Here is an 18,027-nt window from a genome sequence, read left to right as displayed (position 1 = left end):
GCAAGTCCGATCTTACCTATATAGCAATTATTTACATCACCATTACTATTCCTACTACCCGTTCATGGAGACTTTCTTCCCTTATGTTAAATTATGATTGATAAAAGTAATTTATATATATATATACGTGTGAAAAATTAAGAGAACATTCACATTATGTAATATTTCTGAAAACTTTAAGAGACAGATGTTAATGAAATTTGGTATAAATATACATTTATACCTGAGAAAGAGATGTACCATTCAAAAGTCATTTTAAGTACGTATGATTATCAATGAAGTTCATAGTGCAGGGATATCCGAAATTCAAGCTATGATATCGAATTGAAAATGAGTCTGCTCTATTATCTCCTTTCACAGCCAGACAGATCGCACAGCGTGATGGCGTGAGCGTCCCAAATATGCTCTATAGGATAACGTTCAGAAGGTCTGGCTGGCCATACCATACAACAAATATCCTCACTTTCCAAATAATCGTCGAGCTAAATCCTATGTGGACGAACGTTGTCATCCATTAACAGGAACTCAGGACTAACTGAAAAACTGAATAGTCGAACATAGGACTCTAAGATCTTCTCTCTGTATCTCATAGCAGACAAACACATGCCTTTGACAAACACATGCAGGGGTGCGCGGCCATTCAACAGAATGTCTTCCCAAACCATTACACCTCCACCACAATAATGATTCTTTTCCCTGATGAGGGAAGGATGGTATCGTATTCCGAGCTCTCTCCAGATATAATTAAGAATCAGTGCCCAAGCTGAATCTCGATTCATCTGCGAGAAGCACGGTTTTCTACTGTAGTCTAGTCCAAGGCGCATACGGTCAGTGCCATGCTAAACGCGCTTTCTTATGTACTGCAATGAGCGTGACGCAAACAGCGGGTCTTCTAGCATACAGCCCTATCTTATGAAGTCTTCGGGCAACTGTAGGCACTGAAACTCGGGTTCTAGTGGCAGCATACAGCTCACGCGAGAGCTGTGAAGCTGTAGCAGTCTTCTACCATCGCGCTATTTTGGTCGACCTTGTTCAGGACTGACTGCTCGCTATGGATACAGCGTCTTGAAACTGCTTCCATAAATTACAGACAACACGTAAGTGTTACATTGAGCACTGTAGCCACCTGCGCGTGTGATGGCTTGCATCCAATCTACTGACTGTTTGCCACCTAATTCCGTCATCCATACGTTCGTGGCTACTTACTTTACCTGGAAGCTTACGCTTATGTGTTCGACTCTGAATATTTGCATAATTCTTCGGCTGCACAATTAGAGCCTTTGGGTTGAATACTCTTCGTTAAAAATAGACATAATTTGCAAATTCTCTTAATTTTGCACAAGAGTATATAACATTTAGTTTTGAATTTTATTTGTAAATATTCTAGTGTTAATATTGTTTATTTAATGTTTACACTTTTCATAGCACTTTATTTTATTTATGCTAAAATTGTCACTGGAATAACAGTATATAAGCTACTTTTTAGCGTAAGCATTAAGAATTTTTTTTTAACTTATTTTCTAAATTTTGCAGCTCAATGCGCAAAGTTCTTGATCAAGGTCTTTTTTAGTTTGTTCTCTTTTCTTTAATTATATATATATATATATATCGATATATCGTATAACCTTTTCTTAACAATAATTATAATGTTATCACTTCCTCCCCTACGCTGCGCTGTAAACCAAAACTAGCATACTAATTTGCGTTAGAATTTTTCGAAATCACATAGGTCACGAAACGTTAGTCTTTATCTTTCTAAATATTTATTACATTTATTTCTCACTTTTGAATGCAACTTATAAATCGTTAACCCTTGTTCTTAGTACAACAACCTCACAAACTACTAAATATTTTAACAGAAAGGGGGAGAAGCATTACAGAAAATGCACGAAAGTGCATTGTATTAATAGAAGAAATAAGTTTTATTGTATTATTTTTCTTATTTTACTAATTTATATTTTAATTTCATTATGCATACGTGCAAAACTTCTATTTGACGGGTTATAATTATTGGTCTGAATAATATCTACGCGCGGATTTTAAGAATTTTGTTTTACATGTGAAAAGCAGTGTTGAACTTTAAATGCCTTGAATATGTTTTATAAACTTAAATATTTGTTTAAGATAAGCAAAAGGGATATGCGGTCACACGGATACGAAATATATGCAAAAATCTGCATTTTTCAAAGCGAATCAGAATGGCACATCTTTGAATGTATAAATCAACCTAGACACAGCAACATAAATGATTTTATACGCATATGACAAAGATACAGCAATCAAACAAAGAATAGCCTTGTGTGGGCTATTCTTTGTTTTATTTGTAGTCTTGTAGGGGTTTATTTTAATTTCCTAATAATATTTTTTTATTTTCAAACATACCTTTCTCATTACCAGAATGAGTTTTCAGGATCGCGTTTTACGTAAATGAGGTAGAACCAGTATTTAAGTGGAAGCCTCGGTTACTTCAGTAGAAGAGCTTAGAAATTAGAGCGTGTTCTGCTATCTAGCCACGTCGTTGCTTTAAGCCTAATCTTACTTCGTTCGACTGTATTGTAACGTGACAGCTAGTATTCGCCGGTGAGCTTAAAATAAAGGCCAACTCTGTTAGTTGCTTCTGTGGAGCTTCGGGTAGTTTTACTTTAGTTAATACTAGATTAGTTTCTTATTTTACGTCCTTAGTTAAAGCCCAAGTGGTGGCTTCCTGTAAGACCAAGAGGGGCCATCTATTAATCATTACTGTGTTGAATAAAAGGGTAATTTAACACTTCTTTGAACTTGTCTTTTTCATGTAAACTCAGAGAAAATTCGCTACACAGTTCATAAGCGTTGTAGCTGTCAAAGATTACAAATTTAACTAGAAAATTATAAACTTAAATCTAATCATACAGTCCAAATGAATGTCTTGTAGTTGTAAGACATCTTATTGAAAACAGAAAAAAATATAGTAGGTTAATTAATAAGTGTTAGAGAAGTATGGGAGTTTCACCTCGTTTGTTTAAGCGAATGCAATAAAGGACGCCAAAAACTGGCTGCTAAAGCAGGATACTTTCGTGAATTTTTCTATGAGAAACTGACTCGTATGCACGCACACAGAAGGAAAAACACCTCTAGAGGCAGTCTGTTTGCAGGCCTTTTTCTATCCCGCGCTAAATTAGTGGTCTTGTATGGCTACTGATGGGCAACGTGCAACATCACTTTAATATTCAACTTTAGATAATATTCAACTTTAGACCTGTTGTCCGAAAACACATTTTAAAAACTCTAATACATATCTCTTTCCATCAAAATCAAAATTATTATACGAGTAAAAAACAGAAGTGTTATTACTAGAACAGTCTTGAAGTTTTGAAGAAGAGGGTCTATCCAGGTTTATTTAACATTATCTGGCAAAAAAGTAAAGGTTGATAGAAAGTGTTTAAATAAGCAGATTTTGCAATGGAATGCGTGTGCAAAATTGACACTTGTAAGTGTTGACAGGTAAAGAAAGTATAAACGATATTTAAGTAAGAAGCGCAGGCAAAGTCAAAAGAATCATTTTAATGATTCAAATTTTTACACCCAGATGCTCAAAAGTGCACTACCAACAGTAACAGAAAATTCACAGTGCCCGTGCATGGTCTGGCATACATTAGCAAAGATCGTAGGCATTTCATGCACGTTTTTAGTAGAAAATGACAATTTGACCACTTGGTCTTCATCGGACTCAAGGTCTGTAGGTAAATAAAGTTTGGCTCTTTCCAACGCTGACATTGTTTACTTGACGTTGATTCTGTTGTGACAGAAGTGATAAAAACGAAGGCACAAATGAGTGGCTGTCTTTGAGCATGTGGCGTCGTTGTAGAGTAGTAACCTTGATCGAACTCAGTGGAACTTTCGCAGATCGTGCTCTTCATGTACCGTCAGAAGAATAAACTCACACATATCAAATATGTTGACTGTGGTGGCCAACGAACATGTCCGCCTAATACAATCTAATGGGGCAGTTCTGCGATATCTTCTCCTCATATCATGCTTGAAAGCTCGGAAAGATCTACTTTCACTCAGCTATCGGTTAATAAGCTCTAGCTATCGGTTAATAAGCTTTTGGCGATTGATTCGGTGATTGTCTACTTCTAGAGACATTAGGTATTTTTTGGAAGCAGGCATAATGAAAAATTAGCAATGCCTGTGCCGGAAATCGAACCGCGGACCTCTCAATTACGTGCTGAGCATGCAGACACTACACCACAAAGGCTCGCTAAGAAGGCGGGAGTAATACCTTATACACTCCCCCTTTTAAAGGGCGACTAGTTTTTTTTAGAGGACCCAATCGCCAAATCCTGGGTGAGGATAATCATCATCCAACACCCTTTTAGTTCGGGCGCCAAAAAACCATTTCATTAAATGCATCACTTCCGAACAATAAGATGCACTTCATATTTACCCAGGAAAATTCCAACTTAAAGAAGAATGGTAGTCTTATGTAAGAAGGAAAACAAGGGAAGTTTAAGTGAGATTTAAATAATGATTTCCTTTCTTTGAGAAAATTTCAAACTGCAGGACGTTAAATTTAATAAATTCATGTTTCTTAACAATTTTTCGCATTTTGCCATTCACATTGACAAACAGTTTCAGAAGAGACTAAGTAATACAATTAGAGCGTCAATCAGTATTCCCAACAACAGAACAAGAACAACTTACTGAAAACTTATCGGCTAAAATCTTAAAATCTCTGTTGTATTCTCTGCCATGGTTTCCAACATTACTAAAGAAGGAGTATTCCTACATCATTAACAGACCCTTAACAGCTTTGATTCCCTTTTCGACATTATTTATGTCGGCAAGATTTCAGTAGTGACAGGTATTAAACCCAAAAGTCAAAGAGACAGGATTATAGTTTTCAAACTAAAGCCAATATTCAAAGATATAATGAAGAAGTAAGAAGTAACCGTTCTACTGACTACATACTTTAATATGAAATATCTTAGAATTGTTGAAAAAATGTTTTAATAATAATTTTTATCTTCTTTAATAAGTATTTCTGATCAACTTCTTTCTCTCTCCCAAATTTTTTTAAAAATTTCAGACAATTTTTCAGCACATTTGAGAATCCGTCAGTGAAAATATGCATGTATGAAAAGATTTATTGTATCTGATTTCTAATCTTTTTGAAACCGATAGTCATATTAAGACGTAGTGGAAAAAGAAACAGTGGCTCAGAAAAGTTTGAAAATCCATAACCATATCCTTATCTTTAAAAATTCCTCGTTAAGTACGTCGAGGTAACACATTGGCTTATGGAAGTGCATGCATATGTGGCTCCAAACGGAAATAGTTCATAGACATTTTACGTGCTTGTTTATATCCATACGGAAAATATGGATATTTTCGTATACTCATGTTAACCGCACCCAAAACACTTTTATCGACTAAAGGGCAAATTTTTCCATAAATTATTTAGGTTAAAAATAATGCACGCAACATCATAAAAAAGTTAAATTCATTTCTATAGCAACAAGTTCCATAGTAGTAAACTGAAAATAATGACCGGTTTTAATTCAACCAATATCTTTGAGTGAATCAAATAACGGACACTTTCTCAAATTAGCCTTATCTGTTAAAAATTAGCAAGATGTCTTAAAAGCTTGCCTTAGGAAAATTTCCATTTTTCTAAGATATGGCAATTTTATGAATATAAAAGAGGTTAAATTCAAAGTTTTGTTTTATTTTGACCTTAAATAAATCAAGATTTTTTATAAATAAATAAATTAGATATACTATAAATTATTGCTACAAATAAATAAATTAGATTACTATATATATATTTGTATTACTATATATCTATATATAGAGAGTATAATTACAAAATAATTTTTTAAAAACAAGTTTTTGTGGAAGAGAGATTTCAATTGATTTCAGTGTTCCTCCTCCTGACGAAGTGATATTGAAGTTGAGTGAATTCCTCTTCTATTTTTTTTTCTCGTTTTTCTTTAAACTTCTTTAATTTTTTGAATTGGGGTATTGCTTGTTTGAAAAGCTTTGGTTTTTAACATTTTTTTAAAAAATCTTTATTGCATTTATTTGAATTTATTTTTTATGAATTTCCATTTTTGGTCTTTGAGAAAAATTAGTTCTAAATTTCTTATTTTATGTCTTTACTGATGTATATATATATATATATATATATATATATATATATATATATCACAGTATATATATATATATATGTATAAAGAATGGTATCCGTTTGTTTGTTTGTGTACGTGCAATTCACAGAAATCTACAGTTTTTTTCTGACCTCCATTAAAATTTGCATATTGATTTGCTACACAAGAGGAAGGTCACTATCTCATCATGTCACCCATAGCCACAATTAAGTTCCCGCTATTAGTGGAAACCATACGTGATAAGCAAGAATTTGTAATTATGTTTTTACAAACTACAATTAATATTAATGTTTCTACACAGTTTCAATTTCGCAATTACATCACCCATCTTAGTTTCTTATTATTTTTAAGAAGTGCATCTTTTGCTTTTAAATAACTTAGTTTTTAATCAATAACAGACAGATTAAATTTTGAAGTTAAATAACTTATATTTTTTCATATGGCAACCGATTCGAATGAAAAGTGAAACACTGTATTTCCAATTAACGACATTTAAGGATTAAACACACATTTCGTGCTTCGAGACTAATAGCCTTTTTGGGCTAACAAAAATAAAATAACAACATAATTCATCTTTGCATATATAGTGGATAAATTTTAAATGTGAAAAGAAATTCAACACAAAAAAGTGGAAAAAGAGAAAAGTTTTGCATCGATTTTTTTCAGTTCGTAAGCCTAAAGCCAGTTAGCTAATTTATCAGTTTCATCGGAAGCGCTTTGACTGAGATTCAGAAATTGCTTTTTATCAGAAGAAACTTAATCTTAACTGTTCTAAGTTTTATTTACTTTTTCTTTTCAACAGCTGTTTTAGGAAAAGTTAGTTATAGGGCTAATTTTCATACAATTGAAGCCATAAGCTGCTTTTTTAGAAGGTGAAACAGTAGAAGGAACATGCAAACAGAATTTCCTTCTGCTGTTATTCTGCATTTCATTAGCCCAAAGGAACGTTAGTTCAGAAGGGCTATTAATTTCGTTTTGGCATTTTGCGTTGATTCACTTTTCAAACTGCTGCCACCAAATGTTACAGCCATTTAAAGAAATTAAATAATGAAGAATCTACATAAATGTATGTATGTTTCTCACATTGTGATAAAACAACGGTATCTAGAACCGTCAAATTTTGAATAACGTAATCCTCCTTCGGATAGGGGCATCTGGAAACCCAAATTTGGAATTTGGAATTTGTTTTATTATAGATTTCCTATTTTGTAACACTTTAACGAATTTTTGATTAAGAAACTCTACGATTTCAAAGCGAATTATGGTAATACTGTACCGGAAAAAAAATTATCTCCAGCACGCGAGACTGTGCACCGGAAATTCTAAAGATATGCACATTTTTAAAATTATTTTGCGATATTGCTTTTGAATCGAGTTTTATGGTTTAAGCGAAGAACATGACATTTAATAACTATAGGTAACACAGAACACGTTAAAAAAAGCCTGGCTTTCAGATTTTCATTTTATTTTATTTTATTTTAAAGAACAATATAATTTTTCTGAAGTTTTGTCTAATTTATTTTTGTAGACGAATTAATTCCGCTCCTGTAGCGGTTTTAAAATATACTTTGGTTTTGTTATTATCTGAAAAAATAAAAACTGATATTGCATATTTATAGACGCAAATGGTTATTATCTAGCTGAGATGCATATTATATGGCGTTGGAAAAATTATTTACTAACTTTTGAGAATTAAATTCTCTCTCTTGTTCTAGATAACTGTTAACAAGAGTAGGAAAAAATTAATTCACTTGATTTTGATTGGATTTATAATTCCTTTTGAAACTTGTGGCAACAGGGAAATTGTGTTCTCGTTCTTCTTTTATCTTTTAGAGTTGGTCTTCGATTTTCCACTTTTGTTTTAAAAAAATAAGACCTTATGACGTATTTATATGAGTCTTCTTCAATAGATATTTTTAAGAAAACAAGTATTATATTGAAACAGTTTTCTTACACTGTTCTTATGTATGAATTATGAGAAAAATTATGAAATTTTGTCTAAATTTAAAAAATAAGTACATTGAACTGTATATATATATATAGAGAGAGAGAGTTATCTATATATAAATCTGAAAGTTCATTATATATGTTTATTATGTGATATAAATGAAGAAGAAAATAAAAACTGATTTGAAATCGGTGATTTAACATCAACAGCAAAATTGATGTAAATAATAATAAAATTTTTTTAAAGTTTTCAGGTTTATATTACGCCCAAAGCGACGTTTTTTTAACATTTTATGTGTTACCTTTATCAAGTTCTTTGTACGCAAACCATAAAAAATTCAACAACAATATCGCAGAATAAATTTAAAATTAGCATATTTTTAGAATTTCCGATACACAGTTTCGCACGCTGGAGATAAAAATATTTTTTTTTCGTATAATGTTGCCATTGCTTGGTTTGAAATCACTGAGTTTGTTAATCAAAAATTAGTTAAAGTTTTACAAAATATGAAATCGATAATAAAACAAATTTCAAATTCAAATTAGGGCTTCCACGTGCCCATATTTTATAGAAGATAGAAGATTACGTTATTCAAATTTTGATGGCTCTAGGTACCGTAGTTTTATCGCCAATGCGAGAAACATATATACATTTATGCCAGTTCTTCATTATTTAATTTCTTTAATGTAGGGCGATAATATTTGGTGACAACAATTTGAAGGGTGATTCGCCGTTTATAGTGAATCGACGCAAAATGCCAAAACGAAATTAATAGCCTTTCTGGGCTAACCCCCTTTAGGGTAAAAATTGTAAGTTAACTGCATTATATAACTTTCGTAATTACTTCAAGATTTGTTTAAAGGTCAGCATACTTTATTACTGACCTTTAAACAAATTTTGAAGAGACACACTCTTCTTAAATTGCTCATGTTTTACATTGATAAGTAGTGTACTGAGAGCATTTGAACACAGGAAATGACATAAAAATGTAAAGAAAAATTACATATATTACTTTATTCTCCCAGTTTGGTACATTGATAAGCTGTAATTTTAAAAATAAAAATTCTTGGAATGGTTTAGTATCACAGAAATGAAAATATGGAATGCACTGTGGATTATTAATGCTATGGTAGCTTAACATCCTTAATGTAATAGGATATGAAAATACGAATAAATTATAGATGTTTGTAATCTCAGTATTTTTTACTCTTATAATTCAAATGATGGAACTTTCACTTTCTAGCATTAAAGTTTACATTATGTTTTTATCATAGAACTGAGAAAGGAGATTGGTTCACGCGTTAAACTAAGACTTAAAAAAGACTTAAAAAACTAAGACTTAAAAAACATCGGTACTATTTTTTTCTTATGAGAAACAGGCAAGTGAATAAGGAATTATTCGAACATTATGGAAATGTTATTTATTAATATTACGCAAAAACATAAAACGTGATCAGGCAAATTTTTAGTTTTCAAAGGCTTAACAACAGAACTATTTTTAAACGCCTGTTGCAGTTAAAACAGTTAAAAGAAGAAAATCAAATTATCTTACGAAAAAAAATAGATAAAATTATAGATTCGCTGTTTTTTCCATGGACGGAACTTTTGGCCTTATCTAAATTTTCAAACTATATATAGTGTTTCAAGAGTTTTAAGGAGTTTGTATAATAAAGCAAGTTTCTTTAATTATTATTAATTTTAACGGCTTTCTCGGTTTCAAGTTTTTCGGCACTTATGTCCTTTCTTTCTCAGAAAATTACTTTTATAACCTTTCATAAATATATTTTAAATCTAATAATGTGTATAAACATTTATCAACTTATACAAAAATATATTTCCAAAAATCAAACTCTAAAAAGATTGGTGTGTAGAGAAGAGGAGAGAGAAAGAGAGTAGAAAATTATTTTTTATTTCTTTAAGTAAAATTTAGTTAATTATGATTTAAATCAGCTAATTTTAGCGAATAAAACTTATTTTATTTAATTATTTACAGCTTAACGTGAACGTTTACTGCAAAAATATTAATCTTGAAGCGATAATAGTAAGAGCAAACAAAGAAGTAATACGCTGAAGGTGTTTACATTCTTAAAATATTAAATGAGATATGCATCAAATTTGGCTACATTTTTTTCATTTAAAAAAGAAGAACGGCATGTTTTAAGGTCTTTAGAAATTAGCAAAGGAGTGCGTTATATAGAAATTAGCAAAGGACTGCGTTATATAGAAATTAGCAAAGGAGTGCGTTATATGAGTTCCTTCCTTAACTGAACTTTTCTGAGAACTTGCCATGCTTGCTGGAAAGTATACTTTACGAGTAATGTTAATCCATCTTAACAACGCATGTTTGGAATGCATGAAAAATTCACTGTGTCTACTCCAGAATGGGAAACAAATTTTCAGTTAAGCCGCAGTGTTATATTGGCCACTACACCATACAGGAACAATGTGTTTTAATTCTTTACGTTTTCCCCATCAGAACATAAGGGCGACTATTGGAAGGAAGCAGCACCCAGTCAACTAATCCAAGCTAATGACTAGTACTTTCTACATCGTTTTTAGCTCGATCTTACAGGGGCATAAGAATTTTTGGAGCAGTGAATTCTTGAAAACATTCTTAGTCTCTTTCTGAGAATCGAACCTAATATTTCAGTAAAAATATTTCTTATACTGAGCATTACTTCACAATAGCACACAAAAAGAAACTTCCTGATTCCTTACATTCTCCTTAACACCACCTAAATGACTGCGGAAAGGAAAAGGTATCCGAAATTGACTAAGTTCATAAAGGATTATTATCAATCCTTGTTTTAGTTCCGGATCCCTTGTAGACATTTCAAGATTTTAGAAACGAAGTCTTAAACAGTCTGAGGGGGATGAGATCCGCTGCCGCCCTATTTAAGTTCATGAATAATTATTGTCCACCACCTTTTTTGGGTTCGGGTCACATTCAGAATTTCTAAAAATAAAAAAATTGTTGTACCCTTACTTGGAATCGAAACTATGTCTTCAGTAGAGCACAAGGGTATGCTGCTAATTAAACCGTGCCTTTAATTCCTTACAAAATTAAGTAAAATCTCGCATACATTTGTAAAACATATGAGTGTTTAGAAAAATTGTAAGGAAATGCACAGTGTTTGCTACTTTATGTTATTCTATTAAAACAATCTTAAATTTGATTAGTTTTTGACTTATTAGCATTTTATTCCACTCAACGATTAATTTTTAATAACTTTAAGAGTTCCATATCCTATTTTTCTCCACTATTAAAATTATTCAGAATGATCAGAGAGCTCTAGAAACCTATTTCTACATTCGCTGTCATTTCAGCAAAGATTTTATTGTCTCATCTTGTAAAGCAGAAAAAAATATTACTCCTAATTCTATATAACACCCTACTTTATAAGCGACAAATCTACCATTTTATTATCTGGAGACCAAGGCCTCAAGAGACTCTCTTGTATAAAAGAGACTTAGTCCGGTGTACCATTTTGTTAGCGTATATTTCCATTGATTCGAAGTTTGGTAATTGCCATAATCAACTTCCAAGGGCGTGTCAAGCGATGCACCCCACCTACACACACTTCTCCCCTGTATTCGACGATCATGTCATGAAGTTTCGTGAATCAAGGGCTGGTAGCCATGGAAACGTCAGAATTTGCCTTTTTTTATGTATGCCTTGCATAAAACTCCAGCGAATTGTTTTGCGAATGCGAGTTAGTTAGAATCGTTAGTTTGAAGAACCGAAACTGTCAGACTTTTTTGTCGAAATAATCTCACAGTTGCAGCTGCTACCAAGTTGAAAAGCTGTTGGTGATGTTACTGACTTAATGTGAGTATGGGAAAAATTATTTTTGATCTAATCATTTAAATTTTAGTTCTTATTAATTTGTTAATTTTTTATTCAATGCATGCACTTTCTCTTTAGGTAACTTATTCTTCTTTTTATTTAAATAGATTGCCAGTTAATTATTTTTTATTGTGGAGATATTTAGCTTCATATACGTAAGAAACTTCTCAAAAACTTTAATAAAGTAAGACAAATGTGGAGCCGTGAAATCAAGTGTTACTGTACTAAAAAAGGTATACTCTAAATCTGAGTGCAAATAATTCTAAAAATAAAATAATTTCAGTTAATTTAAAAATCGGTGTTAATTATATTTTATGAAACGCATGAAACTGAAAAATCTGTAAAAAAGAATATTATACATTACTTTTACTTTAATTAATTTTATAGTAGCGTTTTTATTTTTTGCTGATGATACTCAAACTTTTCTTGAAGATTTAAATACAGAGCTATGCAATAGATCACAATAAGTCGAAACTGAAGAAAGCATAAAAAAAATCACTCTTCAAGAATTCGAGCTGATGAAGCAACTAACAAATTCTGCTTAAAAAATCATATATCCCTAAGATATCTATATACTATATTAACAAAACAAGCTAGAAATTACTACGCACAAAAATGATAAAAGGATTTTGTTGCATAAGAATTACTGAGAATAAAGCAATTTACTTTTTAAGATCGTATTTGCATTTAGAAAATGCTGTAAAAATGGTTCAGTATCACGTGGTCCTATTGTAGATGCCATGCGTTCATCTGTAAGCATTTATGAAAATTAATGAAATGTTTCCTTTGTTTTCTTAGCATAAACTTTTCTTCAATAACAGTGAGCAATACAACGAAAACAATATGATAAAACCCAGAGCAGATTACTTTCAGATTTCTTAAGAGAATGCGTTAAATAATCCAAAATGTAAAATAAAATTACAGAATGTCGAAAAATCTAATGAGGATCTCATATATCCGAATTATTTAAGAACATGGTTTGCATTTATAAAATAATTTTCAAAAAGTACATTTTAAAATGCTCCGAAGGGCAAGAGTGCAGATGCTTAAGGAGATGGCTTAATGATTTAATAAAACCACGAAAGTATGGATTTCCTTTCATTTAACGTCCTTACGTCCTTATTAAAAATGCTGGTGCTAAACTTGATTTAATAATTTTGGAAGGACTGATCAAGAAATCGAGATACCACACTAATCGAGAAAAAAAATGTAAAGAAACCTGTTTCAGCATCTTTCGAAATTTTATTCTTAAAATTTACAATTATCGAATATTTCCATTCAAGGAATACAGAAGTTAATAAAATTAAACTTATCGAAAAAAATTATCTCTAATTTGAAATACATTTCACCTCGGGGAAACTTCGACTGAGCAATATTTTCGAATCATCGGAGTTCATCTAATAAGGAAGAGAAATTGGTTTTCCAAAATTTAAATGTACACATTAAACTCGGTTAATTAACTGTTACAGATAATGTAATTCCACCCCAAATTCACCTAAATTTAATTTATTATAAATATTTATAGCTGAAAAAATCATTAATAACCAATCGTATTTTAGAAAATATCTTGAAATAAGTGAAATATATTTTCTTTAGAAATGTGTGGCATAAAATAGGGCATAAAATAGTCTATGGTATACATAACATATTCGTATACATATATATTATTCTTGTTTTGTATACATACATTTTCGGAAGTATCAAGGTATTATCGTTACAATAACATTGAATTATGTCACCTTAATCGCACAAAGAGGTTTCAACAAAATAAAGTTCATTAAGGAATTTCGTTCATAATTCTCTTTTTCCTGCAGAATTGGGAATACTTAACACTTCCAAAAACTGAAATATATAATAAATTTTCTTCGTAAAATACATTCAGCTGTTTTTCCACGAAATCTTATACATAAAAGAAAAAAAAATCAACAATTTAAATTAAATAAACGGAAATTTAAATAATTGAAAAACAAAGATTTAATTTTTTTTTTTGGTGAAGTACATATCCATTCTATGCAAGGAAAAAATAGGTATAAATATTACTAACACCAAAAAAAGTCAATATTAAGGGAAAATTCCTCTCTGGAAATTTATAAGTAATCAGAACGTATTTAAATATAATAAGAAAATTAAGTAAAATACATTTATTAATAAAAATTCGTTGATTTTTCACATTTAGTTTTCTAGAATATTTAAAAAATCAGTGAAATAAAATTAAGTTTTGAAAAATGTTTCCTAAATTATTATTATTATTATCATTTCTTTTTGTAATAACTGTGATACCGTTACAAGTTTACTGAAGAGATAAAAGCAGTCATTACATGCTATTAGTTTATTGGAATTAATTATTTTTATTTATTATTATCATCTTTTTGCCAGCATTAATTTTTGCTTTTTAAAACAGTAGTCTATATTGACTAAAAAACTGTTATTAACGTAAACTCTTAGGTTTTTCTTTATAGTTTCAAAATTACCCAAACAGTAAATCTGTAGTTTACAACTGCATCAGAATTAGAACTAAAATTACTAAATCATTAGATTATCATAATTAAATATTTTTGGAGTTCGTCCTGGTTATTAATTAACAATGATTGATCTAAATTTCATAAAACCAAAGTTTAGATATACTCGCATTTATGGTTTTTTATGTTTCATTATAAAATTAACCCCTTCGAGCCGGGTAGCGAAAACGCTCGCTTATCGCTGAGGCCGGCAGTGGAGCGTCTCTCCAGGGCCGGGGGCTTTTTTGCTACTAAGCCTAAATCCATGAAATTTCCGAAGTATCAATTCATTGTTTATTAATGCTCTATAGAGTATTTAAACGGCTTATGCTTTATAAATATTTTTATATATATACTTTAATTACCTTATTTCTTGTTTAAATGCATATTTTACACATTTTATTTTAATTACTCACCATTTTATGAATTTTAACATTATACATCTGAAAACTAAATATATTACTTAAAATTCTCTTTTCGTATGAAAAATTTGAAAACAGAGATCTACACACAGTCCTACGTTACATTCCTTGCACTCGTAATAACTCATTTGCCGTTTTGGAGGATTTTTCCGGGAATGTGAACAAACGAAGCATCGTCGTCACATTTTCTTATCAGTCTCTTCTGAACAAAGTTTTGGAAAATGTCTTTCAGTTAATCTTTCAAAATCAATATCAGAATATCAGAATTTCAGAATCAATATCTGAAATATTTTGCATCATTTCTGCTATTTCATGCTCTGTTAAACATTTTCGACGCTTCAACATTGCAACGGTAAAAACAAAGAATTCACGTCTAACAAGATCTAATTATTTTCTAAAACCTGAACTGCAAACCGAAATACCCAACGCTTTAGAGCAGATAAAACTTCTCTACTTACAGTAAACAACTACCACGTGCGAATAAAGTGCGATTTAAAGAGACGTCATAAATCACGCCATTCGGAAACATTTATTTCCCCGTTTGTTTATATAATCAAAAACATGTGTATGTGAGTCATGCTTCTCTCATTTCGAGTAGAAGGTCTAATTTACATGTATCTGAAACCATATGGACATACAGTGCCATCTTGTGGCAGAAATTATAGTTTGAAAAACGTTCCAAAGTACTGGCACAAATACGTGACAGTCGGTAGAGAATGGAACAATCCTCTGGCACGCCTGCGTGTCGGCCGGTAGGTAAGTGCGTTCGTTGCTGGCACGTATACGTGACAGTCGGCGCGAAGGGGTTAAAGAAGCACATAGTTCCGTAACTTAAACTTTCAATTATTCCCATTTCATTTGCCTAATCAAACTTTACGACCAGTTCAATTTTGTTAAAAGAATTATTAATAGCAAAATGTTTGATATATGCTAATATTTAAGAAAACAAATCAAGTGATTGAAGATAAAATATGAATTTACGATACAATTATATTATTCAAGTATTAGAATTATTCAGTCTTAATATTTAATTTATGTCCAGGCATTTTTTAACCATTAGCATTACCATTTTTGACGTTTATTTCATTTTCTATCTTTTAAGGAAAAATTTGGATGACTTTTCACAAGGCTAAATTTTTACATTTGTCAAATTTTTATCACAAAATATGATTATAAGCTAATTAAAGTGCTCTTATTTTGATTAAACCTCATACTCAAAGCCGTATTTTTTTAAACTTTTGATGCTATAGTCCTTACCATATATATGAAAGAAGAAATGATGCTAGTTAAAGAGCAAGCAATAGGACATATTGCGTACTACATTTTGTCTCAACAACAGTATTTGCACTGATTTTAAAAGAGCCACTTTGACAACCGATATACATTTCATGTGGTACAAAAACAAGTCTTCTATTAGTATTCATTAGCTGCATATTTGTTATACAGGTAGAAATATATAGTATATATTTCATCTACACATAATTCAGAAATAGGGCTCTGTTGAAAACTTTTTTCAACTTTTATTTCAGTTTTGCTTTAAAAGTGTTTGGAGTATTTAAATTATTTTATATTTTACTATTGGTAAGTTTACTAGTATAAAAAGATACTAATTTTGTATAATTTAACACTATCTTGATTATGCAATTATAGTGTCCAAGAATTTTATGCGTCATTAATAATAATTATTAATTAATTGTTTCAAGTTTCTGATCTATAATATATATATACATATATATATAGTGGCATGTTGTAAATGTATGACGATATGCTCTTCAATTTAATAACATAAAAGTATATGGTATGCTTAAAATCTTACGTAAAGTATTTAAGTCACTAATTCATATCATGCCCATTCATCTAGAGTACTTTAAGCTTCGTAAAAATAAATTTATGCAGTCCTTAAGTTCAGTAAAATCTCAATTACCCGAAGTAACTGGGATAGTAACAATCTCACGTAATCGAAACTAGGTAAAAACTAAATTTTAAATCATTGCAGTTTTGCTTTTGACAAGATTTCATAAATTTTTTTGTTTGAAATTCTAAAAAAAAGTGCATAAAAGCTAATATTTAATGATAATTTTATTAATTAGTAAATAAAATTTATTTCTTTCAATAATCTACACAAAATTTTATTTCGGAACAAGAATATTCATGAAACAAAAAAGAATAAATAATATCCATCAAAATTCACGAATTTGAAATCTTGCGAAGTTCGTGCACGCTTCTTATGAGACAATTTTGTTTTTGGATAAAGTCTGTTACCCTTTCCTGTGGCAACCTCATAATTCTATTAGCTACTGTATCATCCCTTCGCATTTCTATCCACAAAAAATCCATGGCAGCGTAAGGACGTTGCTCTAAAAATCCAACGGCTTTGCCGAAGGTTTTGTCATAGCTAATTTTCTCACTGTCCGTTTCCGTTTCATTGTCATCCTCAACATCATTCGCATCATTTCAGTTTTTATTGTTCTCCAGATCTACAGCAGGAATAATTTCTTCGTCACTCTAAACTTGAAAACTTGATTTGTAGTTTTCTACATTTATTCATTCTGAAACGTCATCTTGAGAGATGCCTTCGGATCTTTTTTATCTTTTAAAATGTGCTTACGAATTAATTGTCACTTAGAGTCTCACTGCTGCTGCTTTCGTCTTTAACTCGTGTAAACCACATCTTTTATGGTTACGCACAATAAATTACAGAATAATAGGAATGAATAGGAAGCTGTTGCACAATAGGAAGCCGTTGAATGATTCATCGGTGATTTAAAAAGAAAAGGCCAACAAGTAAAAGAATTCACGAATATTACAGAATTTAATTGCATCCATTTTCTGCTACTACATTGTAACAATAATTTCTTTAAATTGACTGCTTGTTCGGTTAGTAGAAATTTCGGTTGGTATAGACCTGGTTAATAAAGATTCTGCTGTATGTATTAATGTATTATTTAAATAATGCCGTATCTATACTATTATTGTAATAATGCTGTATTTATTATGCTGCGTGCATTATTTTACCAAAAGTAGTATTTTTATTATCTTGATATTGTGACTCAAATTAGATAAAAAAATAATAAATCTAATGTGCTTTATATATATTCTTATATATAAATATATATAAGAAGAGAAAAGATTTAGACTTTTGACTTTAAGCCTTGTGTGTATT

General features: G+C 30.8%; 1 protein-coding gene across 1 annotated transcript in view; it reads left to right on the top strand.

Annotated features, from left to right (window-relative positions):
* Positions 1–11,770: 11,770 nt before the first annotated feature.
* Positions 11,771–18,027, top strand: part of LOC118192733 (uncharacterized) — an 84,449-nt gene continuing 78,192 nt past the window's right edge. Inside the window, exon 1 of the mRNA XM_035363740.2 lies at positions 11,771–11,926. Within this exon, the coding sequence (XP_035219631.1) occupies positions 11,925–11,926 (2 nt within the window). The 5' untranslated portion in view covers positions 11,771–11,924. The remainder of the gene's footprint in view (positions 11,927–18,027) is intronic.

Source organism: Stegodyphus dumicola, chromosome 4 (genome assembly GCF_044657685.1).
Source record: "Stegodyphus dumicola isolate Sdum_Otavi_A_Nest chromosome 4, ASM4465768v1".
Lineage (NCBI taxonomy): Eukaryota > Metazoa > Arthropoda > Arachnida > Araneae > Eresidae > Stegodyphus > Stegodyphus dumicola.
This window is presented reverse-complemented; position numbering and strand designations above follow the sequence as displayed.